The sequence below is a fragment of the Myotis brandtii genome, unplaced genomic scaffold (assembly GCF_000412655.1).
Source record: "Myotis brandtii unplaced genomic scaffold, ASM41265v1 scaffold573, whole genome shotgun sequence".
Lineage (NCBI taxonomy): Eukaryota > Metazoa > Chordata > Mammalia > Chiroptera > Vespertilionidae > Myotis > Myotis brandtii.
Window position 1 is genome coordinate 872,948 of NW_005370145.1, and position 11,009 is coordinate 883,956.

The window sequence follows — 11,009 nt, forward strand, 5'->3', positions numbered from 1 at the left end:
GATGGGGCAGGAGGCCAGAGTGCTGCCAGGACTGGGGAGCTGGGGAGATAAGAGGTACACAGCCCTCTACTCCCTCCACACCTTCCTGCACCCGCCCCGCCCCCCGCACAAAGCTTGTGCACCTCGATTCTGCTGTGTCCGTGCAAGTCCCCAGTCCTCTTCCTGAGCCCCACCCGGCCACGGGCACGGGTCTCTACAGTCCCTGGCACCTGTTCGCTCAGCTGGTCACACCTGCACAGCCCCATCCACACAGGCTTCCTCAGCCCGGGCCAGTGCCCGTCCTGCCCCATCTTTGGTGGGCTCCTGGGTGTTTGAACGGATGCTGCCTGGCAGATACTCTCCTTCTGCCCGCAGCTCGCCTTGGTCTACATCACACACACACACACACACACACACACACACACACACACACTCACCGTGCTCTGGTAAGGCTGGCTCCCCAATTTTCTTTCTTCTCCAACTGCTCAACTACCAGTTGACATCTCAGTCTTTGGAGCGACTTAGATTTCAGGACCGTGGCCTTGGGAATGCTGGGAATCCTTTCGTTCCCGAGGAGTCAGGCCCAGACACCCACACACCATGATGGCTCCAGCAAAGCAGCCCAGCGTGAGTTCTGACTCAGGGGTCTGACTTCCCTCACAGGTAAACAGGACGTGGTACTCACAGCCCACATTCCCTCATGGCGCCACACCCATCCCCAGCTGCCTCCTCTCCCTCCTCTCCTGGACCTGCCATCCAGGTTCTGGTGTGGAGGGTAACATCGCGCCAGCCTACCTATATCCCAGCCGCCACCACTTACTAGTTGTGACACGTTGAGCAAAGTTACCTCACTTCTCTGGGCCTTGGTTTCCTCATCTATAAAATGTGGATAATAATAGGATTAAATGAGCTTACATAGGTAAAGGGCTTAGAACGGTGCCTAGCACAGAGTAAATGCCACATATTAGCTATAATTATTATCCTGTGGCCCCAGCCTAGATGGTATTCATTTTAACTTCTCACTACCCAACATTTTCAACCCCCATCTCTCTGGGTCAATACCAGGTGGGTTTCTCTAGACCAGTGATGGCAAACCTATGAACTCATTTTTTTGGTTGATTTTTCTTTGTTAAATGGCATTTAAATATATAAAATAAATATAAAAAATATAAGTCTTTGTTTTACTATGGTTGCAAATATCACTTCAAGTAAATCTTCATGCAAACATTATATGGCCTAGTCCAGTGGTTGGTAAACTCATTAGTCAACAGAGCCAAATATCAACAGTACAACGATTGAAATTTCTTTTGAGAGCCAAATTTTTTAAACTTAAACTATATAGGTAGGTACATTGTTATTAACTTAATTAGGGGACTCCTAAGCTGGCCTTTGCTAAAAAAGTCCTCAATCTGATTGAGGTACGTTCGTTCGCTGAGGTCGACCCCTTCCAACTCTCCCATCCACACTCGTCTTGTATACTTGTTTTGTCTATCTCCTTTCCGAAAACCGACTTCTGCGCATGGGCCACGAAGTTTCCATCGCACTGTACGTGCGTGGTATTTTGTGGAAGAGCCACACTCAAGGGGCCAAAGAGCCGCATGTGGCTCACGAGCCGTGGTTTGCCGACCACTGCTCTAGACCAATGCATTTACTGGCAGTAATAGGCAATGTAGAGTTGGTTTTGCTTTTTAACTACATTGTTAAAACCTTAGAGGGTAATCTTTGTGAGGAGGTATACCAGTATTTTTAAGCAATCATTTCAGAACTTCTAAGTTGTATTGTCTTCATGGTCACTTGGGGGAAGCTACCTACTTGTTTCAATGATGCTGTCGTAATTCAAAACTGTTTTGGAAATTCTCTTTGGGATGGTGTTCAGAGATCTCACATATTTTAATATCCCCAGTTGGTGATTAAATCTTAAACTTTTAAGGTAGATTTGATTATATAAATGCTCCCAACGTGTTTCACAGTTAAAGCCTCTCTAAGCTTCAGACCTGGGTATCCAGTCACTTGCTCCTCTTTTCTTATTTATCTTCCAGGACCCAAACCAATCCTCTCCTTGTCCAAATCAGCATCTCTTCCAGTGTTTCCTACTTTTTTTTATCCAAATCCAGAAATCTACAACCAGCTCACAGAATTATGAAAAAAATGATGAAGAAAATTGTGTTTAGAAGTTGTTTCAAGCCACTAAATTTTGGAGGTGATTTGTGTATCAATAGATAATTGATCTAGAAAGTTTCTTACCGTCCTTAAGACAAAGAATATTCTAGAGTGCCCTCTAAGTCACTGTATGTTCTGAAGCCACTCGTGTCTCACATTCTGCTTCCGTTGCCTCTTTGTCCTTAGACACTTGGACTTTGGAGATCTTTGGATCCTATGTTCTTTTCTGCTGCAAAGCTTGCTTGTATGCTGTTCCCCTCACCTTCTGGCTTTCACCTTAGTAACACCTACTTGTCTGTCAGCTCTCGGTGCAGCCTTTCCTCTGGCCTTTGGACAACTGAAGGTGCAGTACGGGTGTTGTTTGTTTGTTCCGCCCATTTGTAAGTTCCATGAAGGTTGTTCTGAGTCTGGTTTTGTTCACCATTGTATCCCATAGTAGGACTCAGTAAATATTTGTTAAATTAATGGGTGAAGTTGCCTGGCTGGTGTGGCTCAGTTGGTGAATGTCATCCCATGCACTGAAAGGCCGCCAGTTGGATTCCCAGTCAGGGCACATACCCAGGTTGTGGTTCGGTCCCTGGGGTGTGTACCAGAGGTAACCAATGCTTTTTTTTCTCCCTCTCCCTTCCTGTCTAAAGTCCATTAAAAACATATATTAAAAAAAATGAATGAGTGAGGTGAGTGATAAATGTGGTGAATGAGGTGTGACAATAAAGGAAGGTTTTTTTGCAGGGGGTTTCTAAACTGCCTCTGAAGGTAATTATAAGGAGCTTTTTAAAATGTTCTGAGCAATGGGGGAGACATTTTTAAAAGAAGTGCATAACCCTCCAAGGTGGTTATATAAGAGAGGACTATTTTGAATTTATAAATTCATGTATGTTTGTTACAGAAAAACTAACGATAGTTTAGTCATACATTTTACCTCTTGGTTTCCTCCACAGTCTTTCCAAATGAGTAGGAAATGATGGGAATGGTGTGTAAGTATTCATTAGTTGATCCAGTTGGTTGCTAATCCAGAAAGTGGTATATGCTGCTTTTTCTCTTTTGGAAATTGCTCTCCCAGCTTCACGATCAGGGGTGAGGATGGGTAGCAGGGAGATGGTGAGGTGGTGGTTGTTTTTTAATCCTCACCCGAGGTTACGTTTTCATTGATTTTTAGAGTGACAGGGAGAGTGAGAGAAACATTGATGTGAGAGAAACATGGATCGGCTGCCTCCCGCACGCCCCCCAACTGGGGACCAAACACACAACTAGTTATGTGCCCTGACTGGGACTCGAACCCGTAACCTGTACCGGAGGATGCTCCAACCAAATGAGCCCCCCGGGGAATGGCAAAGTTGTATTTTAAGAAAGGCAGAGCACATTCTTCCCTGCCTTGTGATCTTTAAAGGTTGTAACTTCCCACCCACTTTCTATCTCAGGGACATCGGAGTCCTTTGGGGAAGACTAAGGGGCTGTATCTGACACAATCCCATTCAATTCTGCTTTTCTGCCATCCTCACACGTTTTCTTTTTGTCCTTTATAGCGATAACTCCTTTCCCTTTCTCTGTATCATCTCAACCATCGACCAGTTTTCATTTTACCTCTCCTTCACCAAATCCCAAAGCCTCAACTTCAGAACAGCCCTCCCATTCAGCCACAAGAAAACCACAAGAAACTTGTTCCTTAGCATGTGTGGGTATCAGGCAAGAGTGAAATTAAGGAGTATAAGACCAGAAGTGTGAGGGCAGTGGTGTCAGGGGGAGGAAAAAGACCACGAAGCCAGATCTCTCTGGGTTCTAAGGAATGTGGCAACGGAAGGAAGGAAGGAAACTGGGGCCCAAGTGCTTTGGTGCTGGGCCCTTGATGAGAGTGGTGCCTAGGCGCACAGTGCTTGGGTCTCTGGGGTAAATGAACAGTGGAGAGAAAGCTAGTACTGGAGCTTTCTAATGGCTGGGGCTAGGCCAGATATCTGAGACTGAGACCCTAACCTCCCCCCCCCTGCAATTTCAGACAGTGATTGAGGAAGGATTAAGATTTTATTTACAATTCCCTGGAAAGTCTTACAGAAGAGAGGCCATTATTATTGCTTTAAGATTATTGCCAGAACTAAGACTGCAGTCCTCCAAAGCCAGGTAGAAGTCCTGGCTCAAAAGTCTATCCCCAGACCCTTTTGTGTTAGCCCCGTATCCCTGCTTTGACCTAAAGGCTGTCACTATTTCTTGTGACGCACAGCCCAACCGCTTTCCAAGGACAGCCCTGGCCCAGCTATACATCTGCCATCGGTTTTCTCTCTATCTTTGTCAGAAACAACGTATTAACACTCATTCCAGTTTTAAGCCCTTCTTCACCTCCTGGCTGGGAGGCAGGGTCCTTTGTTCCTAAAGATTATCATGTAGTTCCCGCCAGGACCAGCCTGGCTTCCTTTGAACAGCATAACGGCATATCGTAAGAACCCCATTTTCCTTCGTCCCAGATGACGTCACAACTCACTGGTTAGGTTAGTCCCCCTTGATGACATTTCAAGGGCCACTTTTGAGGTACTCTGCGTTTCTTGTGTCTACCGTTTAGCTTTTTTTTACCCCCTCGGCTATTGGGGTAAGAGAGAAAGAGGGGAGACCAAATGGCAGAGGGGATTGCCCAGGAGCTAGCTCATGCCTGGTATTAGCAGAAAGGCCTGGAAGAACGCAGAAGGGAGCGGCGGACTACTTTTCCTCTCAAGCCCCACTGCGGAAGGATATGGCTTTGTTCATGCGTGATTATCGAAGCCGGAACTCGTTAGTGGGCGGGGCCACTTGGCTCTGGCAGCTGCGTGGAGGGATCTGGAGCTGGAGGGGTTTGGCTTCGGGGAAACAGTTCTGGGTGGGCAGGGGTGCAGCGGCTCCAGATTTGGGTCTCTGCGCCCCCGACAGACTATTTCTTGGAATGTGGTTTGTTCCCCAGGAGCCCGTCTATCTCCGTAACCGTCTGCGGGGTCAGCTGGCTCAGCACCTGGAGGAGAATGGGGTGGTTGGGTCACTGAAGAAGGATCTGAAGGTTGAGGGCCTGAACTTAAAGGACCCAAGGGAGCAGCACAGAGGGCCAAGTGGCGGGGAAAGAGTCACAGCTGTGCCCATTTTGCCTTGTCACCCTGGAACCTCTCATCTGCAAAAGGAGGGCCTTGTAGTGAGTCCTCACTTTGGGTTGGACAATGAGGCCTTGACCCCTGGGGAGGGGCCAGAGAGGGGCTCTGCCTCTGATTCCCCAGCTCACCTGTAGGGCACCCAGATGTTCTATCAGCTGCTCTGCACTCGACACCCCCAGCAAGACCGAGCTGACACCCTCACTGCGGAGACACCACGCTGAAGCCAGAGGAGGAAAGCAAGAGAACTGATGGATAAGAATGAACATGCGAACTTCAGAAGTGTCTCAGAGGAAGAGGATTCTCCCTCAGGACAAACCACTCTTGGGTTTGAGAGTTTCTCCGAAGGAGACAAGGCCTCTGCGGGGTCCAGGGCAGGCAGTGTCTCACCGATAGCCAGCTGCGCCACAGTGCAGCCCAGCTGGTGAGCTATGGGTAGGAGGTCCATGACTTTGGCTTGTTGCTTCTTGCCATCCTCACTGTGCACTTTGTCCTTGAGCCACTGGTAACTCTGGAGGCCAAAGAGAATCATCAAAAGACCCCACCACCACCACCCCAGAACAGCCAAAATAGCCCAGTCCTGCCACCTGAGCCCCAAGATCAAACCTTGATGGTGGCCCTGCAGGGATCTGGGATTCGCCCATCATACTTGCTAGTGATGAGGCCACAGGCCAGAGGGGACCAGGTGACTGAGCCAACGCCTAAGAGGAAGAGGATTAGATGTGGGGAAAGGAATCCAGGTGATGCTGAGCCCAAGGGAAAGGTAGGGACGAGGGGGCTTCGAACCAATCTTGTGGTAGAGCTCTGGCAGCTGCATCTCCACCTTTTCTCTTTGAAACAGATGGTGCTCTACTTGTTCACACACTGGAGGAATCAGATTGAACTGTCTGGCCACAGAGTAGGCCTCCTGAGTGGGGTGGGAAAGAGATAGGGGTGTGGTGAGGAAGCACTCTTTCCATTTTCTTCCACTCCTCTTCCTCCTCCTCCAATAGAGCGGGGTTTGGAGTGGCCATGTGAAAAGTGGGAATCAGTTGTGGGACAGGGGGAAGTGGGGTAGCACACTCACCATGATTTCTGTAGCCCCCCATCGGGATGTCCCCCAGTATAGAGCCAGGCCTTGGTTGATGACATAGGTCATGGCTCGAACAATCTCTAGGCATATAGGAGAGGAGAGCCTTACTGCCAGATCCCTGGCATCCAGGACTCCAGATCTGCAGATCTCTGCCTGCCCCACCCAGACCCCAGGCATCTCTGTGGAGTCAGAGAGGTTGCTTTCTGCTCTTTGCTCCCCGCCCTGTCTAAGTCTTGGGGATCTGAGCATCCACTGTGGAGCCTGGGAGGCCTCCTGAGCAAGAGCTGGCTTCCTGTTGAGGTTTGAGACGTGCTCAGTTGTGAAGGACTCTTAGAGTTGGGGTGCTGCTTTTACCCTCCATGGGACTGTTGGGGTCTGAGCGATTAGCAAAGACGATGTCCACATATCCCAGCTGGAGACGTTCCAGAGATTCTCGCAAGCCTGGGGTAGGGACGAGGACAGGAAGGTAAGTACCTTAGTTTCAGTTTCGGAAGAATTCAGATCTCACCATTTTGCCATGGCCGCCTAAATCCCAGTTCCCCTATTCAAAGCCTCTAACTCAGGAGCTTCAGAGAATGTTCCCAACTCCTCTGGGTTCCATACCAAGCCACTTCAGGTTCCTAGTCTCTTAACTCTCACCCTCGATGATGTGTTTTCGGCTCAAGCCTCGCTCAGTTTCTGCCCTGTAGGAAAAGGTAAGTCAAAGATGAGGTGTGACACAGGTAGGAGACCAGGGCTGGCCTGCACCTTGAGGAACTGGGATTGCATGGGTTCTCACAGGTGGAATGTAGACCTGGGGTAGCAAATATGGGGACAGCGTCACCACCGTCCCATACATCACACACCCTCTGTAGATCGTTTCCCCACTTAGAGTGGGGCAGCCACTTACTGTCCTCCCCCAAAAATCTTGGTGGTGATGACATAGCTTGATCTCCTGGAAAAAGAGAAATGGGAGAACCAGCAAGAAAAGGACTTTTGATGATTATGTGCCTAGCAACCGCCCCCCCTCCCCCAAACACAGTCTCACCTCCAACCTTTGCTCTTGAGGATGTTGCCTAGGGTTCTTTCAGCCCTGGAAGAAAGACAATGTAGATGCACTGACCCCTCCAAGGTGGACCAGTTCCTTCCCTTCTTCCTCACATTTCCTTCAACTAATTCCCTCTCTTGTTAAGTGGAGAATAAACCAGGAGTCCAGTGGGCTGTCAGCCCCATCCAGGACTAAATAAAAGAAGCTCCTGGAACTAGGGGTGTAGTCATATAGTTTTCATTCAATCATTCAACATGTATCAACTGTGCATCAACTGTGCATCTATTATGCACCAAGCTCTGTTCTGAGTTCTGAAGGGACAGAGTAGGATGAGGAGAGTGGGACAAGGAGACACTGGTTCCAACCATTTGTGTTGCCCCCTCCCCTTGAGTCTACAAAATCCCACCTGTCCTTCAAAGCTTAGCTCAGATTCTGCCTCTGAGGGAAATAGAAAATGTTCTCTGATTGCTATAGGCTATGGTCAGTCCTTGTTAGCTTCCATAGCTCTTACTGGTGATTTTCAACCGCTATGCCACAGGAATTTTTAAAACATGTAATAGCCGACTATTTAGTCGGGGCACTGGCCTCATTTCCCTTAAATTGTCAAATAAAGAAATGACAGCAGCCCTAGCCGGTTTGGCTTGGTGGATAGAGCGTCGGCCTGCAGACTAAAGGCTCCCAGGTTCGATTTCTGGTCAAGGGCACATGCTGGGGTTGCTGGCTTGATCCGATCCGCAGTGGGGAGTGTGCGGGAGGCAGCCAATCGATGATTCTCTCTCATCATTGATGTTTCTATCGCTCTCTCCCTCTTTCTTCCTCTCTGAAATCAAAAAAATATATATTTTTTAAAAATGACAACAGCCAACACAATAATGGCCATCCACTGTGAACGAATCAAAATTATACATATTTTTTTGTCAGATCGGCCAAAAAAATTTTTTTTGATGTGCCGCAGAATTTTAGTAATTAGTTTATGTGTGCCATGAGATAAAAAAGGTTGAAAATCACTGGGCTACACAATTCTTTGACACATAATTATGAACTAAGATGTGATAAGTCTTAAGTTATGGTGGACTGTTATTCATTCTTTCATATCTCCCTGTCTTTTTGGTTGGTTTGTTTTACTTAGACTGTGAGCTTCTTGAGGGCATATTGATGTTATCCCACAAGCAGTGCCTACTCTGTACTAGGCTCTGTGTAGGTACTCAGGTGACATGGGGGAAAGCAAGACAGATTTCATAGAAGGAGGAGCATCCCAGTTGAGCAGCAAATATGGCTACATGAGCCAGTAATTGATACTGGTGTGTTGGAGGGCAGTGTAAAGTGCTTTAGGAACTGAGGGGGCTAGTGGGGAACCGGGTGAAGGCTTCCTGGAGAAGCAGACATCTGGCCAGGTCTTGAGGATGAGCAGAAGAGTTTGCCATATGGAGAAGAGGTAGGAGTGGCTACTCCCAGTGTGAAGCCGCGGGGGTGTGATGTGGCATGGTGTGTTTAGAAATTTAGATTTGGAAACCCCACGCCGTTGCCCATAATTGATGCCCAAGATATATTTGTTGGTTTTATTTTATTTTGACTGCACAGTATACCCATTGCCCTCTAAGCTGATGTTTGGGACTATGATTCCCATAATGTTTCGGGGGCCCCACTGGCTGACAGGTTAGAACTTAGTGTTGGCAGAATTCCCAGAGTTCTTGAGATGGAAAACATGAAGCCCTGAGGTTCTCCCAGTCTTCTAATTATAACTTAGCTCTCTCGCCCCAGTCCTTACTTTCCAGCTGCATACACCTCGGTGGTGTCAAACAGGTTTATACCATGCTCATAGGCTACTGTCAGCACGTCCTCTGCTGTCTAGGGAGGTGAGAGAAAGAGTTGGAAATTATCCACAGGCCCCTCAATTACCTCCCTCATTGCACTCTAGCACCTTCACCTTAGCACCTTAACCTTGATTTCTACATTCTCTTCCCTTTTCCCATCCCCCAGCCTCATGTCCCCTTCACCATTCTCCGTGCTTGTTGTCCAAACCCCAACCCAAGTCCATTTCCCCTTGTTCTGGTTCCCTCATAGCCCCTCACCCTGCTTCTAGGTCCCATCACTTATACCTCATCCGAGATCTGAGAACCAAATGTGACCCAGGTACCTGCAAGAGAGAAGCCAGACATGTGAGAACTGTGGGAGGCAAGCCATGAAAGAACACCCTTCCCTTAAATCTTTTTTCTAACTCACCTAGGCCAAGACAGGACACACGAAGACCAGACTTTCCTAGGTTTCTGCAGGAGACAGAAGTAGCAGGAAGGTGTGGAGCCTCCATTAGGAACAGAGATGATCAGCCCCCAGCTCCTCTCCTTCCGGGATGAGAAGCCCTCAGGGGGTCTCAGTCCAAAACTAGACCCAGTGGGGGTGCCGAATTGGGCAGTGCTATGCCCATAGCGTAAGTGAACAAATAAGTGATTGTTCTTCTGGATACACTGTAACATGCTTATCTTCCTTCCTATCACGTTGCAGATGTACTGCTTGGCTTGTGTTTTGCTGGTGGGGTTTTGTCTGTGTTTGATTCATCTCTGGCAGGTGTGGAGTTGGGGGCTGGGAGGAATGTGGCTGGCCGAGTGTGATGAGTTTGTGAAAACAGACCTTCAGCCAGAGCGTGCTATGCTAAAGGGCGGACATCGGAGTGGGAGGAGGTAACCAAGTCAAATTCAGTCACTCAACCAAGGGTCCCGGGTTAGCCTCGGCAGATGAGACTCCAACAAAGGGAGGCAGGTCACCTAGGTGGGGAGTGTGACAGGAGGGGCCAGTTCTCCCTCTTCCTCTCCCCACTCCCTCTGCTCCTGTGGGCTTGTGAAGTCCGTCTCTGAACGAGAAAGACCCCTCCTCCCAAGCCCCTGCTCAGGCAATCAGCTCCCAAGCGGAGCTGCCACATGGAAGGGATGGAATTCCTCACCTGACAACGTCCAGTGCGCTCAGCTGGGTGAGCTCAGCTCACGCCCAGGCAGGAGCCCCTCTCCTCCCGCTCCTGCCCCCATGCCGGTTCTGAGAGCCCAGCAGTTCTCTGAGATAAAGTTGGTTACGTTACAGTCCACCTTCCCCACCTGACCCCTGTTCCTCAGCATGGGGTTGAGAGATGTGGTCCATCTTTCCACCTTCTGTCCCCACCCAGATAGGTCCCAGGACACTGGGCCCGTGGGGCAGGGCAGGTGGGGGCGGTATCTGGGTCAGGCACCCTGAGCAGGCCAGGGTGAGAAGCCCTTCCCTTCTCCCTCTTCCCAGGACACAGACCCAAGGACACGGGGAGGGGGGGAAGGCACCCTGGAGATCCATGCACCCCGGCTTTCCTGGGGGTAAGGAGAAAAGCTCAGGAGCATCCCAGGCTCTGACGGGACCGGGTCAACCTTGGTAAACTTGCATTTCTCCTAGTAGGGGTATCGACGGAGACCAAGAGAGGGACCAAGTAAGGGGGGGCCGGTGCTGGGAAGAAGAGAGAGAATGCGCCGGGACCTTCTGAGCGAAGTTTGAGGGGGTCCCGGGGCATCTCAGAAGCCTCAGGGGCCAGGAAAGGGGAGCAGATTGGGCGGGCTGCCCGGCCACCCCCATACCTGTATTTCATGCCAGTGCCTCGGCCGGTGCTCTCTCGGAGGACCCCAGGGGGCGCTGGGGGTCGGGGGACCACTGCGGT

The 11,009-nt window shown here is 49.6% G+C and overlaps 1 protein-coding gene across 2 annotated transcripts; it reads right to left on the reverse strand.

Annotated features, from left to right (window-relative positions):
- Nucleotides 1–4,139: 4,139 nt before the first annotated feature.
- On the reverse strand, nucleotides 4,140–11,003 carry KCNAB3 (potassium channel, voltage gated subfamily A regulatory beta subunit 3). Of its 2 annotated transcripts, XM_014549887.1 has the most exons (14): nucleotides 10,930–11,003; nucleotides 9,563–9,606; nucleotides 9,439–9,476; nucleotides 9,108–9,187; nucleotides 7,340–7,384; nucleotides 7,202–7,246; nucleotides 6,952–6,995; nucleotides 6,667–6,753; nucleotides 6,307–6,392; nucleotides 6,027–6,147; nucleotides 5,847–5,941; nucleotides 5,631–5,751; nucleotides 5,372–5,460; nucleotides 4,140–5,110 (listed from the first exon to the last, which is right to left on the reverse strand). In XM_014549887.1, exons 1-14 carry the CDS (start codon nucleotides 10,938–10,940, stop codon nucleotides 5,033–5,035), a joined length of 984 nt encoding a protein of 327 aa, XP_014405373.1. In that variant the 5' UTR covers nucleotides 10,941–11,003; the 3' UTR covers nucleotides 4,140–5,032. The 2 variants fall into 2 exon arrangements, with proteins under 2 accessions (XP_014405373.1, XP_014405374.1); XM_014549888.1 differs by lacking the exon at nucleotides 10,930–11,003 and having other exon boundaries at nucleotides 9,412–9,476; nucleotides 9,563–9,581.
- Between the last annotated feature and the right edge of the window lie 6 nt (nucleotides 11,004–11,009).